A 16,588-nucleotide genomic window follows, 5' to 3' on the forward strand; every position below is an offset into this window, starting at 1 on the left:
GGAAAGTCAAAAACACGTAAAGAAAGCTGAAGTATGCAAAAAATGCAGAATATAAATTTTTTGACACCATTAAGCAAAATAGGCATTTATAGGCACTATAAAAATGTTTTTTTGGACTAGAAACAATATGAAACGAACCTTAAACTTTAGACCCTCTGTTTTACTACAAAGGCATAAAAATGGCAAATAGGCAAAATTCCGCACCCAAGTCATTAGTATTATTCTAACTCATTGCTTCGCCTTCTGAGACTGCTGGAACGCATGTAGTCTGTGCAGTTCCTTTTCGATTGATTGATTTGGTTTATTTTACTTCACTTTTCTGCCACTTCTGGCTAATCGCAAAGATGGGTATGAGCGATGATATGATGATTTTGATGAAGAGATACTCAGAAAGAACACCCATGACCAGGCCGAGATCCGAATCCGGGATCGCTGACGTTGTGGAGCGGTGCGCTAACCACTCCACCACGGGGGTTGGTCAGTTCCTCTTCGAGTTATACAGAAACGCGTAGTGAGAATTTTGATTGTTAAGTAATATTTACTTTCATGAAATAACAAAGCAAAAGTGTATATTCAACAATGATCTTGTAAGAAAACATCCAGCTTTTAAAGGATAGTATGGAAGAAAAGAATATGAGGTAAAGTGTATGGTGGATGTCACTTTCCCCTGCTGTTGAAAGAGTGCTAGGAATGTTCGTGCCATTAAAATCATATTTCTCTACCCAATCTAAATTACCTAAAATTTTAATTTGGTTCTTGGAAATGAAATAAGTTAAAGCGAATCTTACTTGTTACATTGGTATTAACTTGTGGGGAGATTTCATTCTAATATCCAAGAATTAGGAAAGGAGTAATACTCTGTGCTTCAAATTGTAGATATTCTTTGTCGTTTGTTAAATAACAGATTAGGAGATTGCTTTCTTTTATTGAAGGTAAGAGGAAATTATTGAAAGACATCACCTGAAAAGTATCTGAGAGTAATGTTGATAAGATTTTTTTATATTGATTAAATTATGAGTAATGGCAAATGTGTTGCAATTTTTCCGACATCCTCTTTTTCATGACTTTGTCCTCCTTTTTCGCCATGTTCTGTCCTCTTTTTTGAATGTATGTGTCTGGTCACCCTATTCATATGGATGGTCACCACTTGAAATTGAACTCAAGACTCCTTGATTACAAGATAGTGGTGAATCTGAAACCCATGAAATCCAGATCCAGATGCGAGCAAGATGCACTGCTGCAACATCTGGCAAAATATTTCTGAGTTAAGCTGGCAGATGGTACTGATAACCCAGCCCTTAATATAGGCAACTCTTCTTAATAACCTCTGGTGCTTCGGTCAATGTACGAAAATGCATCTGTTAACCTTCTAGTTGACCTGCAACATATGCTCAAGTACTGTATTTTACTTTATGTGGAAGGTTCCAAATCTTTATTTTATAACTTGATGAATGGTGATACTTTTTTTTCTTAATTAAACTGACTTTCTGATTTTCTTACACTTTGCTGTTACTGCAGCTAGCCTTTGACCTGCATGATCCCTAATACACAAGGATCAAATGTTTTATCATCATTTGGTGTATGTTTGGAATGCAATAAGTGTGGCAAGCAATATACATAGTTATGAATTTCAATAATAAATCTCCATTACTTACAAATTTTCCTGTCATCTGATTATAAGGAATCATTACAAATTCCTTGTTATCCTTGCGGTACATGCAATAATGCTTGATCCAAGTTGTTCCCAAAGTTTCTGGAAACAAATGCCATTATCTAATTAGGCAAGTTAATGCGGCAACCAAATAAACAAACGACAATGTATGTTATTTTTTTAAATACAAAACCAAAGTATTTCAGACTTCTTGTTACAAGCATTGTTAGCTAAATCAAGTACATAAAAATATGGTTTACTATTTTGCTGAGAAAATATGATAACCATCTGATGCTATTAATGCATAAAAGAAAGCCATTACATACAACTGTTGGTCATATCAGAGGCCGAATAAACTTAGAAACAAAACAACCATATAACACATGCTGTGATAATAGCAGGCAGAAAGCATTAAATAAAATAGCTGGTGGCATCTTCTTTCCGTTTCTTGTAAAAACTAGTTTGAAACTAGAATAACATTGAAGTTCTTCTTGTATGTGCGTAATTCTTACATTGTAGAATTTTTCTTCTGGTTTAAGGCTTTTAAATGTAAGCACATCAACAAAAAATATTCTCCAGAAACGTTACCCCCCCCCCCCCCCCGTTACCTACGTTTCAATGCCTGTAACACCATAAACTAAAAGAGCATTGTTGTTTACTAGTTCTCTATGATGCCACATGAAACAAACTAACTTCCTGACAATATACAGACTACTTTTGAATACATGTAAGTATATGACCCTACTACCGGACACATACTGTATAAATTTTACACCTCTTGAATATGATAGCAAGAGATTTATAGGGAACCAAGTTTAAACTGGTCACTGAAAATTGATATAGTAAAGTGTATGTATTCTAGTACACATTTAGACATACAAGAATGTGTACTGGCATTTTTTCATTTTATTTCATTTTGTACTTACTCTTTTCCATTAAAAACAGGTAGCCCTGTCTTGTGTACATACTACTGGAAAAACCTTGGGGTTCCACTGGTTTCTGAAAGAAGAATATGAAAATAACTTTAGTATAAAGTGTAAGTACTACCCACAATAGGAATCACATTTTCTTACCCTTAATTTGCACTTGAAGGAACAAGCAGAAAACTACTTGTGACAGAGAAATAACATCTTCAATACTGATTTTACATGCGCAATCATTCTGATAAAGTACATACATGCATTTCTTTCTACAAAAAAAGTAGCAACAAGAAATGTTATACATGAGTTAATGAGCCATTCAGTCAATTACAAAACAGGTGTAGTGTCAATATATATTTTGCCTCCCTCCTGTCATTTGAGCTTGTGCATATAAATAGGTGCCTCCCTTCCTTCTATACTTCACTAATCATTCCTCTGTTGTCTGAGAAGTGTACATGATTGGGTATGGTACTCTTCAAATGTAAGACCTAACCATCTAAAAAATAAACAAGTTAATAAACGGAAAGAAACAACTTGTCATACCTGTCACTATATATATTAATTGTGGCTAATGTATTCATAAAATATTACTATTTAACTAAGAATGAATGCAACTTGATATGTTTTCAATTATAAATTTTGTTTGTTCAAAATTATGTCAGTTACATATGATCTTTGTTTTCTTACAAATAATATCTAACACTTACTCTGGGATGACCTACAAAACCTTGTGCAGAGATCTCAATGCTACCCCTTTAAGGCACTATTTACCACAGATTAAATCAACAAAATGTGGAGAAAGATCTCTCTGAGAGGTGATAGGAAGCATCAATATATATTTGGTCAGAAATTGTTTGTTGTCCTAACAAGTTTTCACATCCAGAGCTTGTGATTTGTTACTTTCTTCCAAACTAAAATTTTGAGCACAAATAAAGCAAGTGTGATTTTCAAGATCAGCACTGTATGTGTATTGGAAAGCCTTTTAAAGCATCCTCAATGAACTGATCAACATTTCTAGATAAGTAAATTAATATTGACCCATTAGCTAAAGCATGGTAGCAGTGCAGTCTTAATCACAAGAAACACAAATGAAGAATTCTTGCAACAACATCTGTATTACTGAAAAGCTAGATCATCAGCTTGTAGATCAACTGAAGTTCAAACCTGAAACAGTGGCGTGTATTCTGCGAGTGTATGCCAATGTAATCAATGTCAACCTGTGACTTCACAGTTGCATGTTGTGTGGATCTATTAGTTATTCCAATAAGATAAATTATAAATAGAGTCCTAGGTAAAACACAACTTTCCACCTGCTTGAATTTCCTTGTAAACTAAAAGTTATTTGTAATTAAACAATTGTAGTACCATCAATTGCAAGAAAATTAGACACACTCCAAGAAATTCTACATCAAGATTAAAGATAGTGGAATCAGAAATGCAGTTAAACAATAATAACGTGACAAAATAAATACTGAATTGTGGTCTTATCTCAACAAAGAAACTACCAGAATTGAAAATCACAATATTTTCAATTGAAGAAATAAAGATATTTTAAAAATGCATGTACACTAGATAACATTATATAAAATATTCCATGCTCAAATAACGATTCATGCCATAAATATAGATGCATAGATACATAATTCATTACCTACTGTGTGGACCAACTATAGTTGAAATAACTTCTTAATTTTACATACTTGAAAATGGTTAAACAGTGTCAGAACAAATGCTCATCACTGTCACGGGCATCAGGTTTCATCAACTATGCACAATCTTTGTTCTGTGAAATGCAAAGGTTTTATGTCAACCCAGAAAGAATAGATGGATTTGACAGTTTACTTGAATAAAAGGATGGAACAATAGGAAGACAACAGAACTGTATCCTACAATGTTACTGAAAGCAGAAAGACAATTACTTTAAACATTTTGTTCATCTCGAAACTGAATTATCACTGAAACATGGCTGCCTCAGAGGACAAGTGCTTTGGGTGTTTGACACATGATGTAGCGCTGTTCAAGTCCTGGCCAGGAGCTCAGGTGTTTGATTCTGTTTGCTCTCTTATCTGTTTCAGTTAATTATCATTCATCTTCATCATCGAGATAGCATAACAAGGTAGAAAAGCTGCATAAAATAACGAAGTACCAAAAATATATAGACTTTTAGAATCCAGCCAGGCTTGCATCTAACTTTACGTGAAGAAGTTGAATCAGAAATGTGGATGTAACATTTATATAATTCCTTGTATGAATAAAAGCAAAAACAACTAGATTACAAGGTGGTAAATATAACTGCTATTTCAATTCAGAAATTGAAGCAAGCTCATATAACTTGCTTTTGAACTGCATGCCTCTATCTTTTCATGGTATAACAGGGCAGGCGAAAAGTGCTTTGAGAAAAATCACAACAGTGAAAGATTTTTGTATAAAGATATGAAAGTGCTGATGTTAATGGAAGTAGTAATAATACAAATTTTATTCATTTACAAAAGACAGAAAACATTTACATTAAATATCTGTTTACATCATGTAATGGGGGAGAGAGAGTATTCGGGAATAAAATACAAAACACGGCAAAAAATAATGCACTAAAATTCTGATTTTGTGTCATTTTGTGCTGTTTTTCTATCTTTTATCTCTGGATGTAAACAGGCACAAGTAGAATATTCACACCAAAAGAGATGGTTGAGCTTGTTGCTGATAACATCTTTGAGTATACAAACAATATTGAGAATGTGTGTATGTATATCACTATCTTGATATCTGCATTCTACCAGTGGCATTACTGCATTTCTAAATAGTTATGAGCAGTGCTCGAAGCACATGGCGAGGGAGATGTTATCCCCAGCTATCAGCTAGACAAATTTATCCACAAAATCTCTCCCAGCTAACACTAAGGCTTGACAAACATCCCCCCCACCCCCACCTAATAATTTCCACCTCAAATGGTGCTTATAAGGACATAACCCAATGATGTAAAGCATTAAACATTGCAACAAGCAAAGTTCCTTATAGTGTAGCTCTACCAGCATTAGTACCTTCAATTACATTCACCGTCATTCTTCAATTATTCTTATGTCAAGAATAGAAGTTCCAGCAGCACACAACAAGAATTTCATTTTTGCAATGATCCACAGCATGCATAAAAATATTAATGAAAAAGCTACAACTTAAACAAATTTAGTGAGTAAAAAGCATTCAAAAAGGAGCATTACCATTTTACGCACCTCCAGCATCTTCCTCATCAGTGATTCAGTCTTATCTCGTGTGGCATTGAAGTTCTCCCTGGTCTGCAAAGGCATGCACGCATACAGTAACAAAAAAAAAACTTATAGGTGCTTCCACACACAAACACATCACTTGGGGAAAACTCGCAAAAATTTTGAAAATACAAACTGCACTTCAAACATAATGGGAAAACTTTCTCCAGTGCATTTATAAGGTGCAAATTGGGTCAATTTTCCAAATCTGTCTTAACAAGTTACACATACCACTATTACAATTACGATGTGATGAATCCTTGTACATTTATTCCCCCTACTTTAATCTATTAAATGTGAGAAAGAAAAAGATAATAAGGAAATGGTCTGTAAGGAAAAATTAAAAGATAACAATATTTGTAAGCAAAATCTATGGGTCATCTTTTACCAGAATTCTAAACTTTGTGCATAAATTGTACAGTTCATAGATAACTGTTGCCGAGATAACAGTGTATGTTTAATTCAGTGCTCGAAGTGAAAATTCCTAGCTCAAATTTCTACCATTGGAAAAAGATGTACATATGACTTTTTTACTCTTTTCAGAGTAGAAGCGTTATGCTTTTTTTTTGGGGATAAGTGGAGAATGCTTGTATGGATCATGGAGATAATAGAGTAGGTGGGATGATTATGTAAAATATCCTAGCTGGAGGAAAGCTTTCTTAACTGGGGGTGGGGAGATAGTATTCTCCATGACCTCCTCCCCCCACTTCGAGCACTGGTTTTATTATTAACTGCTATTGTACATGTAATCATTGTTTAATTTTCAATTTCATTCATAGCTTCATAGATTCTAGTCCATTGAAAGGCCATAAGAAGGTAATTAAATTCATTTTATTTTCCTAAAGTTCAGAAGTTAGTGTTTGGAACTCAGTCCACATCCACTGTAACACCATAGTTACATCTTCACCTTTGTTGGTAAATATATTAACCAAATGCCAATAACTACATACAGGGTGATCCATTTCGGTATGGATAAAATAAAATTGATGTGAAATTTTTTTGGTCAAATGTAATTACCTGAAATATTGTATATAAAAGACTGAAAGGTGGGAGAGTGTTTATTTTTATACACTACTAACAGTTTGATTCAATTCATTCCACATCTGGTGTAACATCTCTGGGTTGATTCTGTCGAAAACCTGTGTGATTTTGAGTTTCAAATCATCAATGTCTGTGGGCTTCTGTGAATAGACAGTAAATTTTTCCCCCACGGTCACACCAAAGACGATTGAAATGTTGGTCAAGAAAATCACATTTAGCCACCCGCTAGTTTGTAAACATTTTAACAATAATGAATCTGCTCAAACTTTATTGTTGCCAACACACTACAGCAAAACTCCCATGTTTCATGCACGAAAACACCAACATGAAAATTTTCCTACTATCACATTTACGTTTTTATTAATGTTTTATTTTATCCATACCCAAATGGATAACCCTGTATTTTAACAAAAAGCTCAGGATTGAAAACTATATGGCCAATAGCAAGATAAAATTAAAAATTACTCTGAACATTTTCAAAGACTCCTCCAGGTACAGAAAACTTCAATTTCAGGCTGAAGTGGCAGAGTTTTCCGTGGACAGACAAAAGACGGTCGGTCTACTTTGTTCTGAATGTACTTTCATGTGCAACTTTAACTACCTCATCTATCTATGACACCTACATGTGTGCATATTTGTATGAAGAATTGAGGATATTAAGGGCAAACTTGACAAAGATCGAATATTTTTTTTATTGTTGTATCACATACAGGGTGAGTCAAAAGTCCCTTAACACCCCTATACATTCGCAAGGAAGACATTGACTGTTAACATTTGATCGGCAAAAGGCCGGTGGGATTCTTTTTTTAATAAGTGTAACAGTGGGGTTTTAATAGATTTTAATAGGAGGATTTTTTTTTTTTTTTTTTTTTTAAGTACAGGTCAGTTGTAATGGAATCCCAATATTTTATCCTATCCATGTAAACCTAATCCTTGCCATTGCTATTGACGAAGCTTCGTGAGCAACCGTGATGCTGATAAACCAACCGACCTGAAGAAGGGGACAGTGGTCCCTGAAACGTTGTCAATTACTCAACATATACTCACTGAACGTAAGTAAAAATAATAAGTATTTTATTTTATTTAACCCCTATAAAATGTAAAGGAGTTATGATGGGTACAATTGGTCATGATAGAAACATGTTAGGCTCAGAGGGAACAATAATTGTGTGTCAAGCGGAGGTCCGCCATATTGAATTCAACTCAAAAATTTTAAATGAAAAGGGAGTGATGTGATATCAAATTAGGCTAGAATTTCAGAAGAAATACAGTGGTGAAGATTTTTTCAAAGTATCTTTGACCAGTAAAAACGTTAGATGCATATCTTATAACTATTTTTCTATTTTTCAAGGTGTCAGAAACAATCATTAAAATGCCTTTAAAGCATGAGTAATGTTTCGAGACCATACTGACATCTAGGGAGAACCACTGTACATGGTTTTAATCAGCGGCATCCAAGAGTTGTATATTGTGAATGGTGTCTTGAACAATTACAGTGAGATGCTTCCTTTGGAATTAAAAGTCCTTCACAGAAATGACGTTTAATTTTTATATTCATGGTGAAGTTAATAAGCAGAATTTGAGATATTTGTCATCTGAAAACCCACAATAGACAGATCCCAGCCAAACGGGTGGTGCTGTTAAACTAATGGTATGGTGTGATGTGGTGTGAGGAATGCAATTGGTTGGTCCATCTTTCATTGTTGGAACCCTAAATCCTGAGGGATACTTGGATTCGTTAAGTTACAGGTTTTTTTCATATTTGGTTATGGAATCGGTAATGCGGTACATTTTCAACAGTTTTTTCAACAGAACAGAGCACGACCACACTACGGGAACGTTGTGTGTCAGTTTCTTCATGCTAAATTTCCCATTAGCAGGATTGGCAGCCTGGGAACTATTTAACAGCTTGCATGTTCCCACATCTAACATCTTTGGTACATTTGAAGGCATTGGTATATGCACAAAAAATCCATGATATTGACCATCTGAGAGAATATATAGTTGCTACTTGCAATGGTGAGACACTTTCTATTTTGCAAAATGTTCTGTGCGAGTGAGTCTATTAAGTGCATAAAGGAACAATGACAACATATTAAACAGATGTCATAAGTGAAAGTTATGCATATAACTTTTTACACATTAAAGATACGTTGAAAAAAATCTTCACCTTTGCATTTCTCGTGAAATCTAGCCTAATTTGATACATAACATGACCTCTTTCTATTTAAAATTCTTGAGTTTAATTCAATATGGCAGACGTCTGCTTGACACACACAACTATGGTTGTGTTTCTATCATGACCAATTATGTCCAGCATAACTCATTTACATTTTATAGAGGGAGTTGAGGGACTTTGACTCATCCTGTACATTAAAGACTGTGTGAACTTATGCAACATCTGACAGGAGTCTACCTCGCCTCTAATACTCTGAAATTTGCTTTTAAATAGGACAGACATTTGGAAACTGCTGATGCCTTCAACTTGTACTCGTATTTTGCAAGTTCGCCCCTAATATCTGCAATGCCTCATATTTAGTAAACACTCCCATACTTTTATTGCCATTCTTTCCAGTAGGTTTTCGAAAAAAGCAAACAAATTTGCCACAACTTTATTATGGTCAAAATTTTTACACCTTCAGCTACTTCTCTGTAGAAGTTACCAGTCATCTGCATGAAATCTGAGCCTGCATATGCTCCATGAAATAGCAGCGATGCGTGTGGTGAGAATGAAAACTTGTCCTTGTGACAATGAATTGGGCAGCAGTTTCTTCAGAGTCTACAAAAGCTTGTTTCCTGATACGAAAGTACCTTTAACAATGGTGGTGACTATATGGTGTAAGGATTCTGACCATAACAAATTTGTGACAAATATGCATTTTTTCCCCTTTGTTTAAATATTCCTAACAGAACGTACTTCCTGAGTAGCCTAATGAACTTTAAAAAATGCACAGATGATACATGCACATATTGATTTAATGCATCTAATGCAATTACTCACATTTATTTTTATTATGGGCAATTCAATTATTATTCAAAGCAATAATGTGTGCTACAATGTTTATTTATGATTGAACAACATGACAATTTACCATCCTGAGGGAAAACCTTGTAATGAACTTAAAACAGTTTAGTAACAATTCTTTTTATATCTGTTCCATTCTTGTTACATAAGCAGCAAAGGCATTTAAGCAAACACAAAGTAAAATAAATAACACTATAGAAAACCATGCATGTAAATAATTTCAATTCTTTACCTACCTTTTGTATTCGAAACTGCAAATCACTCATGAATGGCTTGAAGTCATTGGCTACTTCATGACCCTGATGGTAGAAAGTCAGCCAACCGTACATAAAACCAAGAAGCTGAAAGGTAAATATGGTATCATGTAAACTTCTTATTTTGTCAAATTAATGGGTGAAGAGTTTGATTTCATATGCACTTCTTTTGAGTGGAAGTATTACAATGAACTCATGTTTCTTCACTAACATAGGTTAATTACTTTTATAAATAATTTTCTGAGATGAAACTAATACCACGCCATGCAGGATTGTCTATGCTATCCTATTATTGCACAAAATATCGTACACAACTGTTAATTTCTGCACTTTCAGAGAGTCCATAGCATTGTCAAGACCTAATTGGTTGAACAATACTTTGAGGTTACTTCAAAATTTCTAGAACGATCCAACTGACAAGCATTAAAGTAAGGTTGTGCCGATATCGCCTTGAGCCAATACTGATACTCCTACAGAAGTTGATCAGAATATGGTTTAATATTAATATATGAGTATTCCATTAGAATTATATAACATCAATTAATCAAAGTTTTGCTTAAAAATATTCAAGGAATTACACCAGAACATTAAAATAGCAGTACTCTAACCTTAACCGTTTCTCAAACTCAAATTTACGAGGTTTATTTTTTAATTAGGGGCCGTTTTGAAATAAAACGAAAACAAAGGAATAAATTTAATTCCCTCTGTGGCTGTTCATATGTACATTCAGCTACTTCTCAACATAGTTCCCATAGTTGTTGAGACATTTGTCATAGCAGTGGATGAGCTTTTGTAGATCCTCATCAAAGAAATCTGCCGCCAGGTCAGCGAGGAAAGTCTTCAAGTGGAGGAATAGGTGATAATCACTGGGGGCCAGATCCAGACTGTACGAAGAGTGGTCCATCCGCTCCCAGCCAAATGAGTCAATGAGCAACTGTGTGGCATCTGCAGCAACATGATACCGGAAGACAGCAGCATTCCTAGTCGTTTATTCTGTATTCCTCGGCAAAGTTTCTTGAGAGTGTTGCAATACAATGGACTGTTTGTCCATTTGACAGAAACTCAATCAGAAGCACCCCGAACCTGTCCCAGAAGACTGTGAGCATGAGTTTCTTGGTGGAGGTCGCTTGCTTGAACTTCAACTTTGATGTGTGGCGCCATTCCTTGGATTGTTGTTTTGTTTCGGGGGTGTAGAGGGACACAAATGACTCATCCCCAGTAACGATATGGCTCAACATTCATCACCTCTTTCACATTTTTCACGGTCAAAAACTTGATCACTGATCATATCTCATAGTCGGTGGGATTTTCAATCACCTGCACCACTTCCATTGTCCACCACAACAAGCATTTCGCAACATGCAAATGGCATCTGTTTACGTGCAAGGCATGTCAGTAACTAACGCACATGCACAAAATGCCAAGCACGCAGTGTTGCCGACGTGAACTCAAAACGGCTCCTAATTAAAAAATAAGCCTCGTATATTGCACCCCACCAACCTCAAGTGGATCCTTCTCCATACCTTTCAGCTGGGGTGCTGGCTGGCTGCATGCTATCAAGGTCACAAGGTCTTGCCTTTGTTTGTTCAAATCTTATTAATTCTAATTTAGGCAAGCAATCTGACAGATGTACCATAGTAGTTATGTGTATATTTTGTTAAGATGTTATTCCAATGGCTTATTACTCATTTTTAATTTCAGCAAAAGATTACACATTACTTTGAACTCCTGAACTGCTGCTCTTCTGACAACATAAAAGTGTATAAATTTTAAGAATTTGGACTTTCAAAAAAGTAGAGAAGCCATTGTTGCAATTTTTGGCCGATTTTCTTCCTCTTGGCAGAAATTACGTTACATTTCTTTAACTAAACAATAATAATGCTTTACAATAGTTTTCTAATACCATGTCAAGTCACGTGAAATGCATGAGAAGTTTCAAATAGCACAACAGCTAGTTCATAGTTCAAAATCAAAACAGCGGTCTGATAAGACATCCATAATCACAAAATCTGTTTTTCACACAATACTGGTGCAAAATTGATTAAAATTTCGAATTTTTCATAATTTGCAGCATTTAGACTCAATGAAAGTGTACAAGGACTTTTCAAATACCCGGATTCTAATAAAGTGTTAGCTAGTATTGGTGCTTAAATTCAAACTGATATTTTCCGATAGATACACCAATGGCATCGGACAATACCAAGACATTAGCTTCAGTATCAGCTCATCTCTTAAAGTAAATTGAAACACCTTCACCAAAAATACATTGCGTCAAGGGATTAATACTTACCGTTTCCACAAATTCAAACTTTTTTCTTTCCTGGACTTCTTGTAAAAGAAATACATATTCCAAACTAGCCTGATAGAAGTGTCGCTGTTCCATTTCAAGAGTTGCATCAGCCTGGAAGACAAAAGTACAATAAGGTAATTTCAACAATTGTTAGATTTACCACTTGAAAATTGCATGCAACCTAGGACAGCACAGCATCAATTGTTCTATATAAATGGGTAGTACCAAAGGGGTGGGAGGAAGGGTTCACACAGGATTTTTTCTCAGAGGTGGCAGAGTTAAGATTTCGCATCTTGCCTTTCAGTCACAGAAACTTATATTTCACCATTTATTGTTGTTGTTATTGTTATTATTATTATTATTATTATACAAATTGAATTGAAAATACACTTGGCATTGTTGACAAGTTCAGATTTCACTACTTAAATAGAAACTGAATTCGCCTTGCTTACTCTCCATAAACATCTATAAATTGTTTATGAATAGTTCTTTGTCCCTTTGTACTTTTTCACAGTGCACAGATATTAAAGAGAGAGAACTTAATCTGCTCTCCTTCATAGTACCTGATCCATGTTTTTACACAGAAGGATACTGAAGAAGAAGAAAAAAAATGACGATGCCTGAATTGTCATGGTCAGATCCCCAAACAGTCTAAAAATTCCAAGAGATCATATTTAAAAGTGGTTAATTCTTGCTATTTTCTGCACTATAAATGTCTGAAATTTCTTCAAATAAACAGTTTCCCTCCCAAAAATGCAGAAACGATCGCTTGAGAGGGAAATAGTATGTGCAATGTGAGATTTTCACCACGTCAGGAAATGCGAATTTTTTCCGTCTCGAATATCAGGATTATAAAATTTCTCTCCCCAGACAACATGAATGCAAGGTCTCTGGTAAAAATGTTCTCTCATTATTTTGTTGGATATGACAGTTAATTGCTATAACTTACAGCCTGTACATTCCATAAATGAATACTATTTGTAATAAAATATCGCTATTCAAATTACATGAAAATTTTCCAGACATCTCAGGGGGCAAGTGCTCCGTCTGGCCTACCGTTGCGGGCACCCTTGGATGGGAGTAAGATAACAGGGAAGCGAAATCAAAGTGCATACTCCTCTTAAGCTTAATGCTTGACTGGACCTTTGGCAGCCGTAAGGGCGATTTTTTTCAAATTTTCCTCTCCATTCGAAAAACCGATGTGATATCCAAAATATGAAAAATTACGTACCCTTAGAATTCCTTCTAGAGCATTGACGTGCATTTTCGAGTAGTTTGCTTTCGCTGTTATCTAGATATTCTCAAAAGTTTCATGATTACGTAAGTCTATTAAACTATTGATAATATCTAGATAACAGTGAGAGCAAACTACACGGAAATTCACGTCAATGCTCTAGATGGTATTCTAAGCGTATGTAATTTTTCATATTTTGGAATATCAAAGAGGTTTTTCGAGAGGAGAGGAAAGTTTGAAAAAAATCGCCCTTACGGCTGCAAAAAGGCTGAGTATTTCATGACTATCCTTTATGCTACATTTAGACAAATTATCTTATATAGAGAAATTTTTAAAGCAATAATGTGTGCTACACTGTTTATTTACAATGTGCATACACAGTTACACACGATTGTAACACTGACATACAAATGTTCAAAATAAGTGAAGTAGTTTTAGGATAATATTTTCTCCCTTTGCTAAGATTAAGACCAAAAGCAGAGACTGCATTTGAACCACAGTTCCAAAAGCAAAGAAGTCCACACACTCCCAAAACCACTGGAATATTCTGGATATACTCCCCGGATGAAGCAAATCAGTTAGAAACGTTGAAGACCAATAGAAAGGTGGTGCAACTGATTATTATTTGGGGCATTTTCTTGGTCACTAGGGTCTCGATAGCCTGTAACTTACGATTATTCTTGAGAAAAACTGTGACGAGGACACTATGCTCAGGAAATGTACTTTCCATTCCTTTTGCATTTCCTACGAGTAGATACATAATTACTCGAAAAAAGTCTCAAACCTTAAAAGGGGAGATCGTGATCCGAATTCTATTGACCAAACAAAAGAGGTGATGAAAGATGTGCTACAATACCATAATTAATGCAAAGGCACAATTACGGTATAATGACATGTGCACAATCACATTAACGCTTGGAAATAAATAATAGGTTGATACCCATCCTTTCATAAAAGGCCAAGCGAAAAATGAAACTGGCAGGCAACCAACAGCATAAATCGACCGATGTGGGTTGCATAACAATTAGGCACAATAAAAATGTGTCCAGATGTAGATTTCGACAAAAGAGTGACATTTTAATTGAACCTCTATATTATAATATAGAAATGTCTCATCCAAGGCTATCTGGCCGATCGTTTTGGGGGGAGGATAGGGGGTTCCGTATTTACAAAAAAGCAACACTTACAAATAGGTTATGTTCGGATGATAAGACAAATTCTTGTAAGTTCTTCATTCTATTGAAAATGAAGAACTGGCACAAAAAAAAATCATCTGAAAAGTTATGCCAACCTGTCATCGATCGCGTATGATTAAAAATTCATACACATTTACACAAGTGTTGTCCGAAATACAGCGTTCGCCTCTCGCAAAAAGAGACTACGCCTTTTGATTTGATGCCTATGTAAAGCAACTAAGCAATTGTTTTGGGTATTTTGTTTGATATATTGGACAGGGAGAAATTTCTCTGACAAAACAATTTCTTTTTACTGAAACTCGTTCGGTTTAATCACGACGACTGGGATAAGTGATGACTTGACATGTAAGAAAAAAAAAACTTATTCCGAATTCGAACCTGAGACTCGGACTCGTATCCATACACTCTGAAGCGTTGCAATGTTCTGGATCGGTGTAGGTTTGAAGCATAATGTTGATCAAAGAGTCCACCTTATAACTCACGAGACACGGTGTTTTTTTTAATAAATTCACGCAACATCAAGTTTGTTTTCGTTTGGCTGCACTATTACCATGAAACTGCAAATCCAATGTAAATCTTTGTGCTACATGTGTGAACATTAGGAGTTTATAAGGGAGGAAGGGGTAAAATTATCCCGTGTGGATTATCAAAACTCGTTGTTCCAGGGATGTCTACCGGGAATAGAAATAACGGCATTATTGAAGTAGTAAACCACAAGGGGAATCCCCCCTTCCCGTGCACACACAATTAATCCTTGAAGTTGTGCAGAATAAGGACATTTAACGACACAGCAATCACACGTGCTTGCAGAGCAAACAGATCGATACAGCACAGCTCCACGGTTACGTAATATGAAAACTGCGAGGAAGAACAACCGGACACTTTTTTGTGCGTGGGTGTCTCAAAAAGCAACGAACACATCCAACTGAAATGCAGCACGGTTTCCCGAAACGACTTCGCAAGTGCCCACGAAAAAAATGGCTGCCATTACATAATCCTCCTCTCCTGGTTTTGTACCGAAATGCCAACTGATCACTCGAGTTGTCAGTCACCAAGGGAAGCAACCCGACCCTCACTGTGCACGGCACAACACAGACACTGAATTCCAAGTCTGCTGCTTCATTACACATCAACATACAGCAACTGTCATCACTGCAACGTACCATACTGGCTACGCTACGCACAACGTGCCAGCGAGTGGATATTATACCAACCTGAACCTACTTATCAGCTCGCCCCAGTGCATTTTACGGTCTCATCGGTCCGTTCATTCAGCAAATTGATGCAGGGAAACAAACGACCAGAAAGCACACGATTACACCACACGGACAAGTAGCACAGCTGTGACGTTGCCGACAATCTGAGCACGGAAGGAGTCACACTCTTTCGAGGTCGATAATGCACAACATTTTCGCCGCCACGAAATCTTGCAGTGTACCTAGAAATGGAAGTGCTTGGTCGTCCATGACAGTCGGTCCCGCGCCAAGCTGTCTGCCTCGAACTGCGCCTGCTGGGGTTTCCATGGCAACCCACCTATTACGTCAGCGGTGCAACTTTCATGTTAAACGAAACGGTAGCTCCGCGAGTAATCCTGTAAAATCAATTTCGCTACTGAAGATTCACCAGCTCATGAGCAAAGCGTCACAAGAGTCCTTGCAGCGTAAATCGACAGGAAAGTCACATTTCTTGGCGAATTTGTTTCGCACTCCAAAACTGC

General features: G+C 36.0%; 1 protein-coding gene across 4 annotated transcripts in view; it reads right to left on the reverse strand.

The window, feature by feature from the left end:
• Graf (GTPase regulator associated with FAK) overlaps positions 1–16,588 on the reverse strand; it is a 178,544-nt gene that overhangs the window by 46,872 nt on the left and 115,084 nt on the right. For 3 of the 4 annotated variants that reach the window (XM_083143835.1, XM_083143826.1, XM_083143821.1), the window contains 5 exons: positions 12,442–12,552; positions 10,134–10,238; positions 5,787–5,861; positions 2,578–2,650; positions 1,656–1,753 (listed from right to left, as the gene is read on the reverse strand). In XM_083143835.1, the coding sequence (XP_082999961.1) occupies positions 1,656–1,753; positions 2,578–2,650; positions 5,787–5,861; positions 10,134–10,238; positions 12,442–12,552 (462 nt within the window). The remainder of the gene's footprint in view (positions 1–1,655; positions 1,754–2,577; positions 2,651–5,786; positions 5,862–10,133; positions 10,239–12,441; positions 12,553–16,588) is intronic. The other variant, XM_083143830.1, reaches the window with a different exon arrangement.

The sequence above is a fragment of the Lepisma saccharinum genome, chromosome 1 (assembly GCF_977018435.1).
Source record: "Lepisma saccharinum chromosome 1, izLepSacc3.1, whole genome shotgun sequence".
NCBI classification, from domain to species: domain Eukaryota; kingdom Metazoa; phylum Arthropoda; class Insecta; order Zygentoma; family Lepismatidae; genus Lepisma; species Lepisma saccharinum.